This window comes from Mytilus edulis, chromosome 11 (genome assembly GCF_963676685.1).
Source record: "Mytilus edulis chromosome 11, xbMytEdul2.2, whole genome shotgun sequence".
Taxonomy (NCBI): Eukaryota; Metazoa; Mollusca; class Bivalvia; order Mytilida; family Mytilidae; genus Mytilus; species Mytilus edulis.
The window spans coordinates 62,055,737-62,076,776 of record NC_092354.1 but is presented as its reverse complement, the minus strand read 5'-3'; the positions used below and the strand labels follow the sequence as shown (position 1 = coordinate 62,076,776).

Genomic DNA, 21,040 nt, shown 5'->3' with positions numbered 1-21,040 from the left:
TCTCATAAGCAACACGACGGGTGCCACATGTGGAACAGGATATGCTTACCCTTCCGGAGCACCTAAGATCACCCTAGTTTTTGTTGGGGTTCGTGTTGTTAGTTTTCTATGTTGTGTCATGTGTACTATTGTGTGTCTGTTTGTCATTTTCATTTTTAGCCATGGCGTTGTCAGTTTATTTTCGATTATGAGTTTGACTGTCCCTCTGGTATCTTTCGTCCCTCTTTTATCTCGTATGCAAAACTCCTAGGTTATGAATGTAAGTTCATATTTACAAGTTTTGAACACTATATATTGATGTGAATTGTGTCAGTTGAGAAATCAAAATTTCATATTCTTTTTATGCATGTAATTCGTTTCTGTTTAATATTCATGTGTACAACTTAGAACTTAAGGACGAATTATGTGTTGTACTAACACCATCAACACGACTGGTACCACGTGTGAATCAGAAACAGCTTACCTTCCCGAGCTCATGAGTTCGCCACTGGTTTTTTGGTATATCTCCTGTTGGTCAGTCTGTTGTTTTTGAAGTGTATTGTTGACTTTTTCGTCTTTTCGTCTTTTTTTTTTGTCTGTATGTTTTTTATTGTGGAGGGGATGATGGCATTGTTAGTTTATCTTCGGTTTAACTTCGGTTGGAGTCTTAAATGTTTGTATTGGAGGTCCATCGGTGGCCTTGTACTGATTCTGCTGTTCAGTCGGGTTGTTGTCTCTTTGACACATTAACCATTTCCATTCTCAATTTTATTTTTTATGTATTTCATACTTACAGGAAGCATGATTGATTTTGGCATGCTTAAAGTCCGACGGTAAATTGTGTGCATTTTAAAGACGAGTTTAAAAATCAATAGAACAATCTTTGAATGCTTTAATAAATATTTAAAAAAGGATATTGTAGGATATTGCAAATGAGACAACGCTCCACCAAAGACAAATTGGCATAGAAGTTAGCAACAATAGTTTATTTTTCAAGATACATGGTTGAAAACCAGATATATTTTTAATTAAACATGTTTTTATCTAACAATGCAATAACTATCATTTCATGTAGAAATCTGCATTACCAGAAACACAAGTACACAATGCATTTGAATTTGATCGTTAATCAAATAACCTTCATAGTAAATTTTCCTCAATTTTCAAATTAAACAATCAAAGTGTTACAAGGTTGTTTCATTTTTACAGTTATCATAACAGTGCTGTCGGTGGATGCCCCAATGGCTTTCTAAGTGTTTCTACTGCTGCCGTCCAGAACAGTTCTTCGCCTACGCCAATTGGATATTTCAGACTTGATGCACTGTCTAAAAGGGCTCTTAGTTGGTTCGTCATATGTTTAGAGTCAATATTTTTAAGCATAATCAATAAAAATACATCCCTTCCCTGTCTGCGCCTCCGCTCTTGAACGACATCAACCTCCCATTGACACCATTCACTTTTTGCAAAATCATTTGATAAAATAACAACCACTTTCCATGATTTCTCTAGATAGTTATTGATATTTGCAGTAATTGATTCTCCGATTTCAAAATCTCTATGATGAATGCAAAGTTTCATTCCTTCATCTTGTTCTAGTTTCTTTAGAAATTTTTGGTGAACCCATTGGCGATCAGCATCACAATACACAACAAATGCATGATATTCGAAATCATCTGCATCCTGCAAGGGGAGATAGCCTTTTCTTCTATTGTAATTGATTCTCCATAGGTATAAATAGTTTTTAATGTTTGTTTGACACTTCATTATTATCGCAAATATCACAGCTAATACCGTTGCTGACAATAACAAGATTATTACCGTGGTATAAATAGGATTCCATGGGGGACACTCCTTAGACGAGTTTACATATTTTTGAAGTAACGTTCCATCAAGCGATGGTGGCGACCTACATTTATATAGCGTTGGATAACTGAGAAGCTTTACTTTAGTTGATTTAATCCATTCTGTAAACCATAGTTGATCACACGTGCATACAAAAGAATTATAGCTCAAATCAAGAACTTTTAACGATTTAAGTACGGCTGCAGGAAAAGTGTTTTTGTTTATAATTTTGATGAAATTATCTTTCAGATTGAGGTTTCTAAGAGACGTCATATTCCGAAATATTTCACTTCCGTCATTCCAATCAGACAATCTGTTTGAACTTAGTGTCAAATTTTCGAGTGATTTTAAGTACGGGAAGACATTTTTTGGAAGAATAAAAAGACTTGTTGAGGATATTATTAAATTTTTCAGCCTCACTAAAGGTGAAAGTATTTGTTGCATCTTTGTTTCGTTTTTAGGAAAAAAATTATGGTCTAAGTTTAGAAAACTTAGATTTGGTGACAAGGAAAAAATAGTCTGTGGATTAAACTCCTCTCTATCAAAATGAAAATTTGCAACGTCCATAAGCAGACGTGAAAGAGATGAACTATTGAACGCATAATCGTCTATTTTTTGTAAAGGAAATCCTATCTTCGAGAGTTGTAGAGAATACAAAACTGGGAGAGATGCGAATATATTTGACCGAATTCTCTTCATTGGTATTCTATTGAGTAAAAGCTTTTTCACATTTGGCAAACATTGAAAAGCTTGTATTCGTATGTCCCCAATGTTATTGTCGCTTAAATCTAAAGTATGTAATTTTTTTACTAAACTGATACCTCGTTTATCCTTTGTACACAATTCCGGAACCTTTGGGAGAAGATTGTCATTCAAACGCAAATCCACTAAATCCTTCGAAATGCCATTTAAATCAATATGTTCAATCTCGTTTTTATTCATATACAGCTTTTGCAACTTTTTTAATGGTGAAAATATCGCACTCTGTAGTTCGGACAAACTGTTACCATATATTCCAATAGTTCGTATTTCACTGTATGAAAAACTTCTAAACATATCGACTGGAAGAAAAAGCCAGTTATTATTTTTAAAATATAAAGATCGAAGATTTCTTGTTTTCATTTTCCCAACGGATACCTTAATTACATTCACTGCTAGATTTGTTTCTTGAACTATACTCAAACTATCCAGATATTTTAAATTGACAAACGCATCTTCATGAATAAACGTAATAAGATTGTTATCTAATGTTAATTCTTTCAGCCTAATATAGGTCAAATTCTTGAATCCATTTTTATCAATATTCGTCAAATTTGTTCCACTCATAATAACAGAAAGTATAATTTCTGGAAATTGTGGAATGTAATGCAAATCCCGTCCCCTACATACAGCTTGACGTTTCTTTGAACGCCTAATTGTGCATTTACAATTCTTGTGGCATTCCTTTTGCATTACATACCCTTTGCCTATATTTAGGAAACACACCGTCAACACAAAAAGGATGTATATTCTCATTTCAAGAATTACCTGAAATAAAGATCAATCAAATATATTAAATGTCATTTCGCCATATTAAAAGTTAAAGGGGCACTAGTTGTCAAATGTATGTTCACCGATTTGACTTCAATGCTCATATTAGATTGATAACAATGTAAAACATTTATCCAAATTCCAAAATTCCAAAAGTCTAAAACCAACCATTTACAGGGCAAGGGTACGATACTATGTACCTTCATTTTGGGTGAAGTTTAGTCTAGAAGCCATCTTATCAACTATCGAAATTACCCTAGACGGTCTTATCACACGATATAAACATAAACAAAAATACATATAGATAGTAAATGGAACTCGTACACATGGATCTGTCTATGTCTGCTTTATTTCAATTTTAAGGTTTAACAAATAAGTGATATTTTGGTTTTAATTGTATAAGAATTCTTGTTTTGTGGATTGAATCAGTCAATCAAATGATTTACCTTTGTTTAAAAAAATATGGAAAACAACACGTTTTATAATTTATTGCGTCCGAAGCGCTTTTCTGGATTTACCTTCATCAGGAACGCTCAAAGCGTTTAACTTTGATTAGGTGACATTCTTTTCTTTTAAAAGTCTAACAAGTCCATCATGAATGTTCCAATCTACCTAAGAGGTACAATTTAAGTTAACATGCATACGTATCATCGATGTTTCTTATCGTATTTTAGTAACATTTCTTTGATTGTTCTTCCATTTGATTTAACTTTGAACTATTTCTGTAAGAAACACAGTACTTGTGATCACTAGTATCGGTCTTGCATTTTAAATGAGGGTTGTTTCTACTTCAAAACACTCCCGAAATTGTGTTTTACCTATGTTACAATTATCCTTTTTGCATAATTTAACAATTTATTATTTCGCTGCCTGTTTAAATACTTTTTTTTTAAATAGTCTCTGACAATACATCATTGGACGACTCACACTGTAGCTATTGTAATGAGATACCATTTTATTAAATTTAGTGAAAAAGAAAACTTGCACAGAATCAGAAACTAATTAAAAGAGTTCATACCTTGTTCAATACAAGTAGTGGATTACGAAGTTCCAAACTGATCGATAAACTCAATTTAAATTGGACTTCTTATTGTTCAGATTGTATGACGAACTGAGTTTATAGATAATGGCGATTGAAAATTTACAATCCTTTTACTGAATTTGTTTTTTTCAAATTTAATTCTTCCTTATTTGATTTGAACTTATTGACATTCAGATGATGATTTCTAATAATACAATTTCCACATTATAAGTACTGTCAACAAGGAAACAATTCAGTTATACTCTTTAAAACATCGTAATTAAAATTACAATAAGTTTAATAGAGCGTGTTATTGGGCTTTTTGAATTTGTATTACACATTGACACTCATTCTTTAACTTTTTTATTACCGGAAATGCAATTTTCTTTCATTCATTTTCTACTTACCACCTGATACTTTACATATAGTACTTATCTCCCTTTGACTGTTCAGACTCGCAAAAAAATAAAACGCCTTGATGACCATCATCTCAATCATATAATCATAGTCACCCGTATGAGAATAGTAGGTGGATCCCGCTTAAAAATAGAAGGATCCCAGGTGGAATCCACCTAAAACATAAGACTTATAGACGGAATTAAGGCGGACATGGAATATATATTGACAAACATCCGTCTTAAGTTTCATAGACCTAAGGCGAAATGTTTACTACGTTCTTGTTGAGTTAACAGGATTTCTGTAGTAAAAGAAATATTATAGATGGAATGCTGGACTTAGTAAATTTGCTCAAGTTTCTTAGGAGGAAATTGGACATAGAAGATTTTGTTCAAACTTATCAGGCGGGAATTGTACTTTTTCTTTTCAAACTTGACATGTAAGAGGCAGAAATTGTTCTTCCTGGATTTTTTTTTCAAATGAAAAAAATATATCATTACTGAAGTATTTTTTTTAAATTTGATAGTGATATGAGAGAGTGATGATTATTTTGTCAATACAGGCAGTGTTATCACCACCCTAAAATCCCACATGTACTGTAAAGAGTCTTAGACAAGGCATTTTTCAATCATAAATTAAATAAAAAAATATAACCGAATATAATCATTTTACTTTTTAATATTTACATACAAAGTAGTGTCTATAAATTGATAGCATTGTTAGGGAATTTATAATTTTGATTATGTAATTTAATAAATGTGTTGCTATTTCTATGCACTGAAACATATATTTAGTGATTAGAATATATATACTTATATCACTAACAGTATTTAAGACAATATTTTATTTTTTTGAATTTTCAAGAATTGCAGGTAATAATTTGTTTATTTACAAGCACATGTATCTCTATTTAATTAATATAATACACAAATATTATTTCCTGTGATGCAGTCTCTTTCTTATTTATATAGAAATGTTATGTCCATCTGTTTCCATTTATCTCTGTGAAATGGATAGGAAATGATATGTACACAAGAGTTGGGGCCCAATGAAGGAGATCACATGGCTTTGTACATTTCTATTAAATTCCTACAACTCAAAATATAAAGATAATAGATAAAAATTTTACATCTTACGGTGTCTATATATCTCAACTTGTACGATTCGCTCGTGTATGTAACAATGTTTTAGATTTTAACGAGAGATATTTATGTATTCTGAACAATTATTACACCATGGTTTTCTATATCACAAACTAGTCAAAACATTTACTAAATTTTATCATCGGTATAAGAACATCATTCGTAAATATAGCTCAACATGCAGACTTCTTATACGTTCAGGTATTTCACATCCAATATCTTATGGAAATATTCTTTATAAAGCACAAAAATGTCAGTATTCACAACAGAAGCTAACAAAACCTTTAAATAGACTCATTAAGAAGGGATATAGTTACGATATTGTTGTCAGGTCATTAAAGATCGCATATTTTGGCGTTAGTATTGATTCACTTATAGGGTCTTTGCATCGGAACTAAACACATTTATTTAAAAAAACAGTTGTAGGCATGACACGGGTTATGTTCTTCTCATATATAGTATGATGGTATGATACTAAACCCATCATGGGATGGATTGTGTCTGATATTCAGACGATGAAGACATAATATTTCAATCAGTTTAATTGAAGTTTGGAACTGGCATGTCTTTTAACTGCTAGTAGTCTGATGTTATGTATGTATTATTGTCATTTTGATTATTTTCTTTGGTAACATCTTCTGACATCAGACTCGGACTCCTCTTTAACTGAATTTTAATGTGCGTATTGTTATGCATTTACTTTTCTGCATTGGCTAGAGGTATAGGAGAGGGTTGAGATCTCATAAACATGTTTAAACCCGCCGCATTTTTAGCATTTTTCCCAAGTCAGGAGCCTCTGGCCTTTGTTAGTTTTGTATTATTTTTAATTTTAGTTTCTTGTGTACAATTTGGAGTTTAGTATGGCGTTCATTATCACTGAACTCGTATATTTATTTGTTTAGGGGCCAGCTGAAGGACGCCTCCGGGTGCGGGAATTTCTCGCTGCATTGAAGACCTGTTGGTGACCTTCTGCTGTTGTCTGCTCTATGGTCGGGTTGTTGTCTCTTTGACACATTCCCCATTTCCATTCTCAATTTTAGATGTATTCTTCTGATGACTGGACTATTGGATTTTGGAAGATTGATGTTTTCATATATTTTGGATTAAATCTTTTGGTAAGTACTAATTATGAATAAGTATTTCAAACATTTTGAATATTATGAAACTGCTATTTCCTTCAAATACATTGAAACATATATAAAGGATCTTCTTAACCATGTTATGGATCAAGAAAATAACTATAAGACCATGCATTTATTTTCATATGAATAATTATCATGGTATTGTGTACGACACAAGCCTTATATTTTTATGACAATCTCTTAAAAAATATTATTTAATACTAGTTTTGGCAAAATTGGAGATCTGGGGTAAGACTGCGATAATTAAATATATAGACATCTATCTACAAAAAGCAAAAAGTATTATCTTTAAAACTAGTACTCAGCTATGGATCAAATTTAAGATTTTAAAACTGGGAAAGACCTACATGTAAATATAGGCCTATGCTGTTAAAGTAAAAGGAAAAACAAATATTAATCAAAGTAAAGAATAACATAATACACTTCATGCCCTGAATATATGATAATATTTAGTTTAATTGTAATCTGACATTATTTTTTTTTATTTCAGAACTGGTGAAAAGAAAATTTAAAGAATGATGTATGTGCAGACTATAAGTTTTAATACATCTTTTCAAAATGTTTTCTGATAGGACTGAAAAATGGACATACAATTAGACTTAAGCTTTGAGTAAGTAGTTGTATACAGAAGACATCCTTATTACTGCTCTTTAAGTATAATTTGCACATGATGGACTTTCAAAACATTTAAAACAAAAAATCAAAAGCTGTTAAACCATCTTTCATCTTTTTTTAGATATAAACATGATATATATATCTTTTATTTAAACACATAACAATTTAAAATAATCTGTGATGAATAAAAATACACATTAAATCCAAATTAGCAAGTTGAAATAGGGGTCACAGCCCACAGGTCTTATTTTATTCAGAAAATCCCCAAAACAGGTCCTAGTAAATTCATTATAATTATCCGCCCTTGATTTGACAAGGATTTGTTTTCTAAAAATTTAAATACTGTGACTTTAAAACATGCTTATAATTAACAACTCTTAATTTGTATAGTTTAATCTTATAATTTCAAGTGTTAGATGTTTCTGTAGTAAATTCAAGTTAATATGTCAAAATAGTGAAAAAAATCAAAATAATATTGGATTACACATAACCAAATAAACCAATGAAGGAATGCTCAGAAAAAGACACCCACCTACTTATGCAGCTCACAATTTACCTGTATAACATAGACGAATTTGGAAAATTCATTTTAATTTAACCAATAATGCATGGTTACACTTTTAATTTATGTCCTAATTTTTTTTTTAGATTATGTTACTGCTTCGTTTACAAAACACAACAGATCTATGCAAGATGGTCAGATTATTGATGCTGTTTCAGAGCAAATCAGTTTTGCACGAAAGAAATTTAAATAAGGAAATTGTGATAGTACTTTATATTCGAAGAACACTGAAAAGACATTATAATATGACTAATGACTGAAAATGAACATGATGAAGAAATTGTGAAGAACTAAAAATGTCAAAATTATATACATATTGTACGTGAATTGAAGTTGCTTAATACCGTCGATCAAGTTTGCTAACAATTTTAGTATTTAGTTTGTATGACGTCTTAGTTTTTCTTTGCAAGAAGCTTAGAAATGGTAAAAACCTGAATCTCTGGAAGGAAAAATTACCTTTAATGAAGGCAGACTTTTTTTCATATTCTTAAGCCTGATTTTTTTTTTCATATTTTAAGGTTGATTTTTTCCAATTCTTAAGGCGCATTTTTTCCAAATTCCATAGACGGATATATTTTCCGTCTCTTTAAGCGGGTATATTTACCGTCTCTTTAAGCGGATATTTATTTTAGAAACATTTTTCCTTTTAATCAGACGGAATTATTTTCCCCTAAGACAGGCGGATAAATTTGCATATTTCGGCCCTATTCCGCCCTGAACCCGCCTGGAATCCATGTAAGAAAGATTCTTCGTGTAAAGGTGGACTTTGAACGGAATCCCTCTAAAAATTCAGTCTAGAATCCATGTAAAATACGCCTGGATTTTTTCGTACAGGTACCAAGACGAATTCGTCAACCTACCAAATCAGTTTTTATTTTGCGTGAAAGAGTTCAGACGTTCCTGAACAACTTCTGTTGTTTCAAGATTTGATTTAAAAACGTGGCTCTGATATTGTTGCAGACAAAGCAAGCGCTTTTGTTAAGATAGAAACTTTCAACATGGCGGACGAAAAGAAACAAGACCGTAGCGGTAAGAAAATGTCTTCAAAGAAAAAAGATCTCGTAGCTAATGAGCCTTTAAAGAAACTTATATATGAAATGGTGAAGGCGTCAGCGAACTGATAATCACAGCACAACAAAAACCAAAGCAAACATCTCACTAACAAATATAAAACGTCAAAGCGTATTTTTTTAATGTTTGTTATTTCATTGCATTCGTCATACGACTTTTGACGATAATAGGTGGTGCAGGTGTTTCTTGATGTGCGATTGGGACTTAATACGTGTTAACAGTGTTATTTTAATGTTAATTACCTCCGTATTTCTATTTTACCTATTTTTTTCTTTTATTGAGAAAGTTTACACCGTACAAAGTTTGTACTACCAACTACAAAAACATTTTATTCGGCGTCTTTCTGCATAAACTTTCAACTACACAAACGTTTTTGTTGTTGTCCTTGTTGGATTTGTTTGTTTGTTTGTTTTAATATTTAAGTCAGTAGCATGTTTGTGTTATATGTGTTATATGTTTATACAGTTTTGGTTTCTTAATCCAACTTGTTGTCATATTAACCTACCATGTATGTTTGTGTTGCTCTGTACCGATTAGGAATATGACGTTTGTTTTGGTAGATAATATTCGACTTTCTGTAGTTTGTATAGCTTTCTTTTTTTCACATTAACTTTGAAGTTATGTATTTTGTTATCTTTATTAACTAGACGTTTTTGGTAACATTTCTTTGAATGTTTTTCCATTTGATTTAACTTTGAACTATTTCTGTAAGAAACACGGTACTTGTGATCACTATACTATGATCGGTCTTGCATTTTAAATGAGGGTTGTTTCTACTTCATAACACTCCCGAAATTGTGTTTTACCTATGTTACACTTATCCTTTTTGCATAATTTAACAATTTATTATTTCGCTGCCTGTTTAAATACTTTTTTTTAAATAGTCTCTGCAAATAAATCATAGGACGACTCACACTGTAGCTATTGTAATGAGATAAAAAAAATCAAATTTAGTGAAAAAGAAGACTTGCACAGAATCAGAAACTAATTAAAAGAGTTCATACCTTGTTCAATACAAGTAGTGGATTACGAAGTTCCAAACTGATCGATAAACCCAATTTAAATTGGACGTCTTATTGTTCAGATTGTATGACGAACTAAGTTTATAGATAATGGCGATTGAATCTTTACAATCCTTTAACTGAATTTGGTTTTTTTTTCAAATTTAATTCTTCCTTATTTGATTTGAACTTATTGACATTCATATGATGATTTCTAATAATACAATTTCCACATTATAAGTACTGTCAACAAGGAAACAATTCAGTTATACTCTTTAAAACATCGTAATTAAAATTACAATAAGTTTAATAGAGCGTGTTATTGGGCTTTTTGAATTTTTATTACACATTGACACTCATTCTTTATCTTTTTTATTACCGGAAATGCAATTTTCTTTCATTTATTTTCTACTTACCACCTGATACTTTACATATAGTATTTATCTCCCTTTGACTGTTCAGACTCGCAAAAAATTAAAACGCCTTGATGACCCTCATCTCAATCATATAATCATAGTCACCCGTATGAGAATAGAAGGTGGATTCCGCTTAAAAATAGAAGGATCCCAGGTGGAATCCACCTAAAAATTAAGACTTATAGACGGAATTAAGGCGAACATGGAATATTGATAAACATCCGTCTTAAGTTTCATAGACCTAAGGCGAAATGTTTACTACGTTCCTGTTAAGTTAACAGGATTTCTGTAGTAAAAGAAATATTATAGATGGAATGCTGGACTTAGTAAATTTGTTCAAGTTTCTTAGGAGGAAATTGGACATAGACGATTTTGTTCAAATTTATCAGGCGTGAATTGTACTTTTTCTTTTCAAACTTGACATGCATGTGGCAGAAATTGTTCTTCCTGGATTTTTTTTTTCAAATTATCATTACTGAAGTATTGTTTTTAAATTTGATAGTGATATGAGAGAGTGATGATTATTTGGTCAATACAGGCAGTGTTATCACCACCCTAAAATCCCACATGTATTGTAAAGAGTCTTAGACAAGGCATTATTCAATCATAAATTAAATAAAAAATATAACCGAATATAATCATTTTACTTTTAAATATTTACATACAAAATAGTGTCTATAAATTGATAGCATTGTTAGGGAATTTATAATTTTGATTGTGTAATTTAATAAATGTGTTACTATTTCTATGCACTGAAACAAATATTAAGTGACTAGAATATATATACTTATTTCACTAACAGTATTTAAGACAATATTTTTTTTGAATTTTTTTTTTGAATTTTCAAGAATTGCAGGTAATAATTTGATAATTTACAAGCACATGTATCTCTATTTAATTAATATAATACACAAATATTATTTCCTGTCATGCAGTTTCTTTCTTATCTAGATAGAAATGTTCTGTCCATCTGTTTCCATTTATCTCTGTGAAATGGGCAGGACATTATCTGCATACAAGAGTTGGGGCCCAATGAAGGAGACCACATGGCTTTGGACATTTCTCTTAAATTTCTACAACTCAAAATATAAAGATATTAGACAAAAATTTGTGAATAATTTTTATTTATTATTATTATATCAAATATTGAAGATTTAGGTAATTAATAGTATGATAAGGAAAACATTTCAAATAATCAGACAACTCCCTTAACAACCCCAACACTGGTCAGATTCAAAATTTGAACTTGCAGACATTAAAAGCAAATATGTCTAATTTATCATCAACAAAATATGAATTTTACAATGGATGTTACCATGTAGAGTTGTGTACTAAAACGATCCAAAGTACTCTATTAACATAAAAATGTGTCCTATCGTTAATTATATATATCCATTTTTAGATGGTGACGTTCCCTTGTCACCATCTTACGGTGTCTATATATCTCAACTTGTACGATTCGCTCGTGTATGTAACAATGTTTTAGATTTTAACGAGAGAAATTTATGTATTCTGAAAAATTATTACACCATGGTTTTCTATATCACAAACTAGTCAAAACATTTACTAAATTTTATCATCGGTATACGAACATCATTCGTAAATATAGCTCAACATGCAGACTTCTCATACGTTCAGGTATTTCACATCCAATATCTTATGGAAATATTCTTTATAAAGCCCAAAAATGTCAGTATTCACAACAGAAGCTAACAAAACCTTTAAATAGACTCATTAAGAAGGGATATAGTTACGATACTGTTGTCAGGTCATTAAAGATTGCATATTTTGGCGTTAATATTGATTCACTTATAGGGTCTTTGCATAGGAACTAAACACATTTATTTAAAAACCAGTTGTAGGCATGACACGGGTTATGTTCTTCTCATATATATTATGATGGTATGATACTAAACCCATCATGGGAAGGATTGTGTCTGATATTCAGATGATGAAGACATAATATTTCAATCAGTTTAATTGAAGTTTGTAACTGGCATGTCTGTTAACTGCTAGTAGTCTGGTGTTATGTATGTATTATTGTCATTTTGATTATTTTCTTTGGTAACATCTTCTGACATCAGACTCGGACTTCTCTTTAACTGAATTTTAATGTGCGTATTGTTATGCATTTACTTTTCTGCATTGGCTAAATGTATAGGGGAGGGTTGAGATCTCATAAACATGTTTAAACCCGCCGCATTTTAGCGCCTGTCCAAGTCAGAAGCCTCTGGCCTTTGTTAGTCTTGTATTATTTTTAATTTTAGTTTCTTGTGTACAATTTGGAGTTAAGTATGGCGTTCTTTATCACTGAACTAGTATATTTATTTGTTTGGGGGCCAGCTGAAGGACGCCTCCGGGTGCGGGAATTTCTCTCTGCATTGAAGACCTGTTGGTGACCTTCTGCTTTTGTCTGTTCTATGGTCGGGTTGTTGTCTCTTTGACACATTCCCCATTTCCATTCTCAATTTTAGATGTATTCTTCTGATGACTTGACTATTGGATTTAGGAAGATTGATGTTTTCATATATTTTGAATTAAATCTTTTGGTAAGTACTAATTATAAATAAATAAGTATTTCAAACATTTTGAATATTATGAAACTGCTATTTCCTTCAAATAATTGAGACATATATAAAGGATCTTCTTAACCATGTTATGGATCAAGAAAATACCTATAAGACCATGCATTTATTTTCATATGAATAATTATCATGGTATTGTGTACGACACAAGCCTTATATTTTTATGACAATCTCTTATAAAATATTATTTAATACTAGTTTTGGCAAAATTGGAGATCTGTGGTAAGACTGCGATAATTAAATATATAGACTTCCATCTACAAAAAGCAAAAAGTATTATCTTTAAAACTAGTACTCAGCTATGGATCAAATTTAAGATTTTAAAACTGGGAAAGACCTACATGTAAATATAGGCCTATGCTGTTAAAGTAAAAGGAAAAACAAATATTAATCAAAGTAAAGAATAATATAATACACTTCATGCCCTGAATATATGATAATATTTAGTTTAATTATAATCTGACATTATTTTTTTTATTTCAGAACTGGTGAAAAGAAAATTTAAAGAATGATGTATGTGCAGACTATAAGTTTTAATACATCTTTTCAAAATGTTTTCTGATAGGACTGAAAAATGGACATACAATTAGACTTAAGCTTTGAGTAAGTAGTTGTATACAGAAGACATCCTTATTACTGCTCTTTAAGTATAATTTGCACATGATGGACTTTCAAAACATTTTAAAAAAAATCAAAAGCTGTAAAACCATCTTTCACTTTTTTTTTTTAGATATAAACATGATATATATATCTTTTATTTAAACACATAACAATTTAAAATAATCTGTGATGCTTAAAATACACATAAATCCAAATTAGCAAGTTGAAATAGGGGGTCACAGCCCACAGGTCTTATTTTATTCAGAAAATCCCCAAAACAGGTCCTAGTAAATTCATTATAATTATCCGCCCTTGATTTGACAAGGATTTGTTTTCTAAAAATTTAAATACTGGAACTTTTAAACATGCTTATAATTAACAACTCTTAATTTGTATAGTTTAATCTTATAATTTCAAGTGTTAGATGTTTCTGTAGTAAATGTGGATTACACATAACCAAATAAACCAATGAAGGAATGCTCGGAAAAAAGACACCCACCTACTTATGCAGCTCACAATTTACCTGTTTAACATAGACGAATTTGGAAAATTCATTTTAATTTAACCAATAATGCATGGTTACAATTTTAATTTATGTCCTAATTTTTTTTTTAGATTATGTTACTGCTTGGTTTACAAAACACAACAGATCCATGCAAGATGGTCAGATTATTGATGCTGTTTCAGAGCAAATCAGTTTTGCACGAAAGAAATTTAAATAAGGAAGTTGTGATAGTACTTTATATTCGAAGAACACTGAAAAGACATTATAATATGACTAATGACTGAAAATGAACATGATGAAGAAATTGTGAAGAACTAAAAATGTCAAAATTATATACATATTGTACGTGAATTGAAGTTGCTTAATACAGTCGATCAAGTTTGATAACAATTTTAGTATTTAATTTGTATGACGTATTAGTTTTTCTTTGCAAGAATGCTTATGAGGCCCCTCATGGGGGGGTCCTAGTAATCACATAATCACCATTTTTTTGCCAATATAATCACATAATCATTAAATATTTGCTTATCTTTAGTAATCAAATAATCATAAACTAAAAATACAGTCCTAGGTAATCAAATAATCATGAAATATTTGGCTTAATAATCAAATAATCATTAAAAAAACGGCCAAGTAATCACATAATCAAAAACCCCATGAGGGCCCTCTCTTATTTTTGTTGTTGACTTCAATCACATTGATTTTTTTTTTAAATGAGAATCCGTAGTCCTGGCAAGGAAGGTGTCTTTTGTAAGACAACTAAGGAAGTCTGTTCTTGAATATATGTAAATAATACACAGGCAAGTGCCTGTGAAATAATAGGTGAAATATTATAATTTTATTTCAAAAATAATCGAATTTATTAAATATCTTGATCGATTTATTTGCGTACGTACTTAGTGACAATTGACCCCCTTTTTTCTCATATAAGACTTGTACACGTATTTCAAACATGTTGTCAAGCTATGTCGTTTTATTTTCTCTTATTTGTTAACTGTTCAGTAATCAGTAAACTAAAATCCTTTTGAACTATAAAAGATATTTTTAAAAATTATTTGTGGTCGACAATATTCTACTTTCGTTATTGACCTTCATTCTCTGGACACCACGTGGTCGTGGGCTTTGAAATGTGAACTTCAAAAGGTGCTGTTTTCCAGATTCTTGACAACATTATATATATTATGCTTTCTTTTATTTGACTGATATATTAATTTCCATAACATGCTATTGTCATCTTTGGCTTATTCCTTCTCTTGAAGCAAAAACCAAACAGGGTCATAATGTCCATCGGAACGTCTCTCTTTTTATCCTTGCAAACATTACAATACTTACCGACTTTAAATAGACGACCAATCAGCGGACTGCATTTACGTGAACTATATTTAGTCAAAGGTAAACACTGATTTACATCCTTGTTTATCGCGACTTTAATCGTGGAAGCTGATGCATTGAACAATTATTTTTTAATATTAACCTGATTATCTTTTTCATCTTATTAATTTTTTTTACTCATGCAAAAATAGCCGGCGGGAAAAGGACAATAACCGGCGAAAATCGCCGGCTGCCGGCTTCTAACGACATCACTGCATGTAAGAAAGATTCTTCGTGTAAAGGTGGACTTTAAACGGAATCCCTCTAAAAATTCCGTCTAGAATCCATGTAAAATACGCCTGGATTTTTTCATACAGGTACCAAGACGAATTCGTCAACCTACCAAATCAGTTTTTATTTTGCGTGAAAGAGTTCAGACGTTCCTGAACAACTTCTGTTGTTTCAAGATTTGATTTAAAAACGTGGCTCTGATATTGTTGCAGACAAAGAAAGCGCTTTTGTTAAGATAGAAACTTCCAACATGGCGGACGAAAAGAAACAAGATCGTAGCGGTAAGAAAATGTCTTCAAAGAAAAAAGATGTTCATGACTTAGAAGGTCGTATGAATGCTTAGTCTGCTGATAAAGAGCAACAGTATTCATCTTTGAATGACAAGTTAGGTCAACATCTGAACATATTGGCAGTTGAAAGGCATACAGAACCCGAAGCGGGAGAGTCTATGTCTAAAACTGTAACAGTCACAGACGAGGCTTGTAGTGCTGCTCGCAGACCAATATTACCCCTGATATCTGCTGTACCATTGAAACAAATGACAGTGGTTTTAAGAAAGGGAAATTTGACAGTGGGTTCAAAATACCAAAGAAACCGGCATCTGATTTCAAGTCAGGGGCTACATATACAGCAAAGCAGAACTCAACAAATAAACCTAGGATAAGTTTTTCTTTTAATGCCAAAAATAAGTTTTGTTCCCGACGCCAAGATTTAAGCGCTGCTTCCCCAGATACCGGTGGGAGGACGGTTGAAGTTTTTTGTAAGAGAATGGGAAAAAAATAACAGACGACAAATGGATTTTAACAATTCTAAAAAAAGATTTCAAATTGGAATTTCAAACAGAACCTCATTGAACAGGCGTAAAGCAGACACAGGCCAATGCACAGAGTCTTCCTATTATTTAATCAGAGGTAGACGCATTGTTAGAAAAGGGTGCAATAGAGAGAGTACCTCATTTCGAAATAGGTCAAGGTTTTTACAGTGCTCTTTTTCTAGTTCCAAAGAAAACGGGGGACTTGAGGCCAGTTATCAACCTGAAACCCCACTTGAAAAAAGACACTTTAACAAAAGTCCTAAATTTAGTAAAACCTCAAGATTGGGCGTTCGATCTGAAGAATGCATATTTACATGTACCCATTCACAAATCACATCGAAAATACCTACGCTTCTGTATACAGGGCAAAATGTATCAGTTTGTAGCACTATGCTTCGGACAATCTCAGGCTTCAAGGGTGTTTACAAAGATTGTAACAATAATAGCCGCTCATTTAAGAATTAAGAATGTAAGGCTAGCTAGCGACATATCTAGACGACTGGTTACTAGTAAATATACAGAAATACAGTCTTGTATTAGATCGAGAGAAAACACTCAATCTTTTAACAAGGTTGGGGTTCATTGTCAACCTAGAAAAATCTTCATTGATCCCAGCTCAGTCAATAACATACATAGGAGCCCTTTTCAATTTCAAAACGGAAATTGTGTTCAGAGAGGCTGACCAAATTAGAAATGTCAATTCAAAATTTAATGACAGGGCACAACAAAGCAAGGGATTATTTGGTTCTACTGGGTGTAATAGCATCATGCATATAGATTATTCCAAATGCTCGACTTTTTATGGGAGATTGCAAAATTAAACATAATAGAGACCAACCTGAAAATCAATACTATTATCTTTGAAATGCATAGAAAATGGTTCATGGATGAAATCACGTTTAAATATCTTTCTGCTAAGCGAGATCTCAAACCAGGAAGGTTGTATCTTCTGCCTAAATTGCACAAACTTGATCCTGAACTAATAGAAAGGGTTCAAAAGAATCCTACGCTGTTTAAAAGTGTCAGAATTCAAGGGAGGCCTATTCTTTCATTATCGGGTACTGTTTTAGAGAGAATAGGGAAGTATTTGGATAAATTCATGCTTCCAGCAGTAGTAAAACAAGAAACACATTTAAGAGGCTCATTATAATTTATGAATATTATTGAGAAATTGCAGGTAAAACCTGACGCCTAGTTAGTCAGTTTTGACATAAAAGAAATGTACAACAATATGTCCCGTGTAGAAATGATTGACGCAGTCAAGCATGCTTGGCCTACGATAATAAATGTAAACATACGATATTATTGCCTCCGCTGCGATATATATATATATTGGAACTTCTAAAGATAGTTCTTGAAAATAATGAAATTATGTTCAATGGTAAATTTTATAAAACTTAAACTGGAGTTCCAATGGGAAATAGTTTATCACCTGAAATTACGGATCTGAGAGTTTCTGAAGTCTTAAATAGTATTTTATGGACTTTCCAACATAAACAGAAAACATCAAGCCTCTATAGATTGAGGGACGATGGCTTTTTTTTATTTACAATGAAGGTACAGATGATGAAATAGCCCAATTCTTTTAACATGCTAAAAGACAACATGCACTTCTAAAATTTGCACACGAGAAATCACAAACTAAAATTCAGTTTTTAGATATGTTGGCATTCAAAGGCCGAAGATCTTGAGAAACAGGAATCCTAGACCTCACGACATTCCGATAAAAGACTGAAAATTATCAGTACTTAGAGAGGTCCTCGTGCCACCCATCCTCTACTTTCAGAGGCATAATTAAAAACGAAATGCTTCGCTTTAACAGATGTACGAACGATCCAGTAGATTTGCAAACACAATATGCGTTATTTTCTGAGCGCCTTATTTAAACGGGATCTCCAAAAAATGAAATTAAAACTGTTATGCAGGAAGTGACTGCAAAACAAAGAAAAGACACATTAATGGTAAAGCCCAAATCTGTATTACAGTCACCTCCCTTGGTATTCTCCACAGTGTTTTCAAGACAGAAATAACACACAAAGAACAATATCTTAAAACACTTGGATAAATTAAAGGATGACGAAGAGGCAAAACTTTTATTTGATAAAAGACCTCCGTTTGATTTCCGTAGGCATAAAAACTTGAAAGACACAGTAACATCAGCAACTCTAGGTAATTAATATGTTGCAGATTATGAAAATAGATTATATACTTTATTCTTTAAATTAATAAACAAGTTAAAGCAGATAAAGAGTATAGAAAAATATTAGTCAGACAGATCATGAGGTGTCGAGCCCCTAATAAAAATTACAGTATTTTTAAAAAAGTGTCACTATTCAATGGCTTGGGCTCCTGACGATGGACATGGCCATGGTCAATTAGTTCATTCTAATTGTTCTAAATAGATGTTCGAAACACCTTATGATCTATGGAGTTGGGCTCCTGTGATAGGCTTTGACAACGATTTATTGAAATAAATGCATGAAAAGTTTATAGATGGCCTTGCCGAATATATCAATAAACCTCTTGGAAGTCATCGATTCGCTCTAAACTGTACTCCCTTCCGTTTTCTAGACTTAACTCTCTATTGAAAGCCTGTGAAGAATGCCACTACAAATAGTCGATCTACAAAGTATAAAATAGTTGCCATTGTGATAGATATTGCTAACCAAAGATTATTTGGACCCGTTTTTGAACATTCGGAGGAACTGCATAAACGTTCATTTTTCAATTTGAAGTTCACATAAATATATAAATATTAGTAATATTCTTCACCATAAAAGAGTAAAAAGCAACATTCCTTCTTATTTTAATGACCACTCTTCTCCGTTAGCATTGTATTCCTACACCAACCGTGTTGAATCTAAAAAATTTAATCACAAAAAAGTGTTGCAAAATATAAATATTGATGACCTCAAGGCTAAGCTACCTGATTGTGCCTGTTCACATTCCCATTTCGTGTATAATCCTGCTTGCCATGTAATTTCTGGACATTTAAACATAGTCACTAACTACAAGTTGAGACAACTTTTGTCCAAGGGTCCTAAATACAAAGAGCCACAACTAATCAATTGGAAGCAAAACTTCAAACTACTAATGGATTCTGTTGAGGGTTATGCAAAAGACTGGGCAAAACGGGAAAAGGTTGAAGTTGACACTCTTTCGCAGTGGGTAAAATCAGTGAGGTCATTGATTCAGATAAGAGTTAGTAAGCTCTAAAAAGCTTGATTTGTTTGATGGAGTAATACTGCTTTCTCAAAAGTTGATTAGACAGGGCTATGAATCAATCAAATTAAGGTCATCACTCAAGAAATTTTACGGTCGCCATCATGAGCTGATTGGACATTATGACAAATTTGTGTCAGAAATCATATCTGCTATTCTTCCTCAGTCATCATAACCTTCCATCATTACCGAAGTGAACAAAGAAATAACACGACGGGTGCCGTATACGGTACAGGAAATGCTTACCCTTCTGGAGCACCTGATTTCACTCCCGGTTTTTAGTGGAGTTCTTGTTGTTTCTTATTTATTATTTGTAACTGTTGATGTAAATGTCTTTTGGTTTTATGAGTCTTTGTTTACTCCTTGGTTTTGATATTTTCTTTTAACTCATGTCAGATTTGCTCTAAATGCTTTGGTTTCAGCGATATAAGCAACAAAATGCATTTTACGCCCTATGTTCTTTTTTAGCCATACCGGCCATCTTGGTTTTCTAGCTGGATCATGGGGCACATATTTTCTAAATACTCTAGTGATGATTGTGGCCAGGTTTTTTAAATGTGGACTAGTAATTTCAGAGAAATAGATTTTTGTAAAAGTTAACGGACGACGAAAAACGACGGACGAGGGACGCTAGATGATAAGAAAAGCTCACTAGGCCTGTGGGGCCAGTTGAGCTGAAAATGAATACCAAGAAGCCACAACAAAACAGCACATTATAACCATATACTCTTTGAGTGTTATCATTCTCGAAAACTGCATCAAAAATCAAAAAATCTGGATTGGATACTTTAAAGTATAAAGGAAGAGGTTAGATTAATAACAAGCCCTAGGTGTAACGAATCCAAACAGTCATTTAAACATTTAAACATTTTCTTCATTCTTCATCAGAAGAACCAGACTACATTTTAATGTCTTTGTCAGAAGGCGAAATAGAGAAAATACGCTGTATATGTTTGTTCGTTTTTATCATTTATTTATTTAACACGAACATGTGT

The 21,040-nt window shown here is 32.0% G+C and overlaps 1 protein-coding gene across 1 annotated transcript; it reads right to left on the bottom strand.

Moving 5' to 3' along the window:
• Nucleotides 1-857: 857 nt before the first annotated feature.
• Nucleotides 858-4,497, bottom strand: LOC139495969 (toll-like receptor 3). The gene is made up of 2 exons (XM_071284396.1): nt 4,370-4,497; nt 858-3,348 (listed from the first exon to the last, which is right to left on the bottom strand). Exon 2 carries the CDS (start codon nt 3,334-3,336, stop codon nt 1,192-1,194), a length of 2,145 nt encoding a protein of 714 aa, XP_071140497.1. The 5' UTR covers nt 3,337-3,348; nt 4,370-4,497; the 3' UTR covers nt 858-1,191.
• Nucleotides 4,498-21,040: the final 16,543 nt, after the last annotated feature.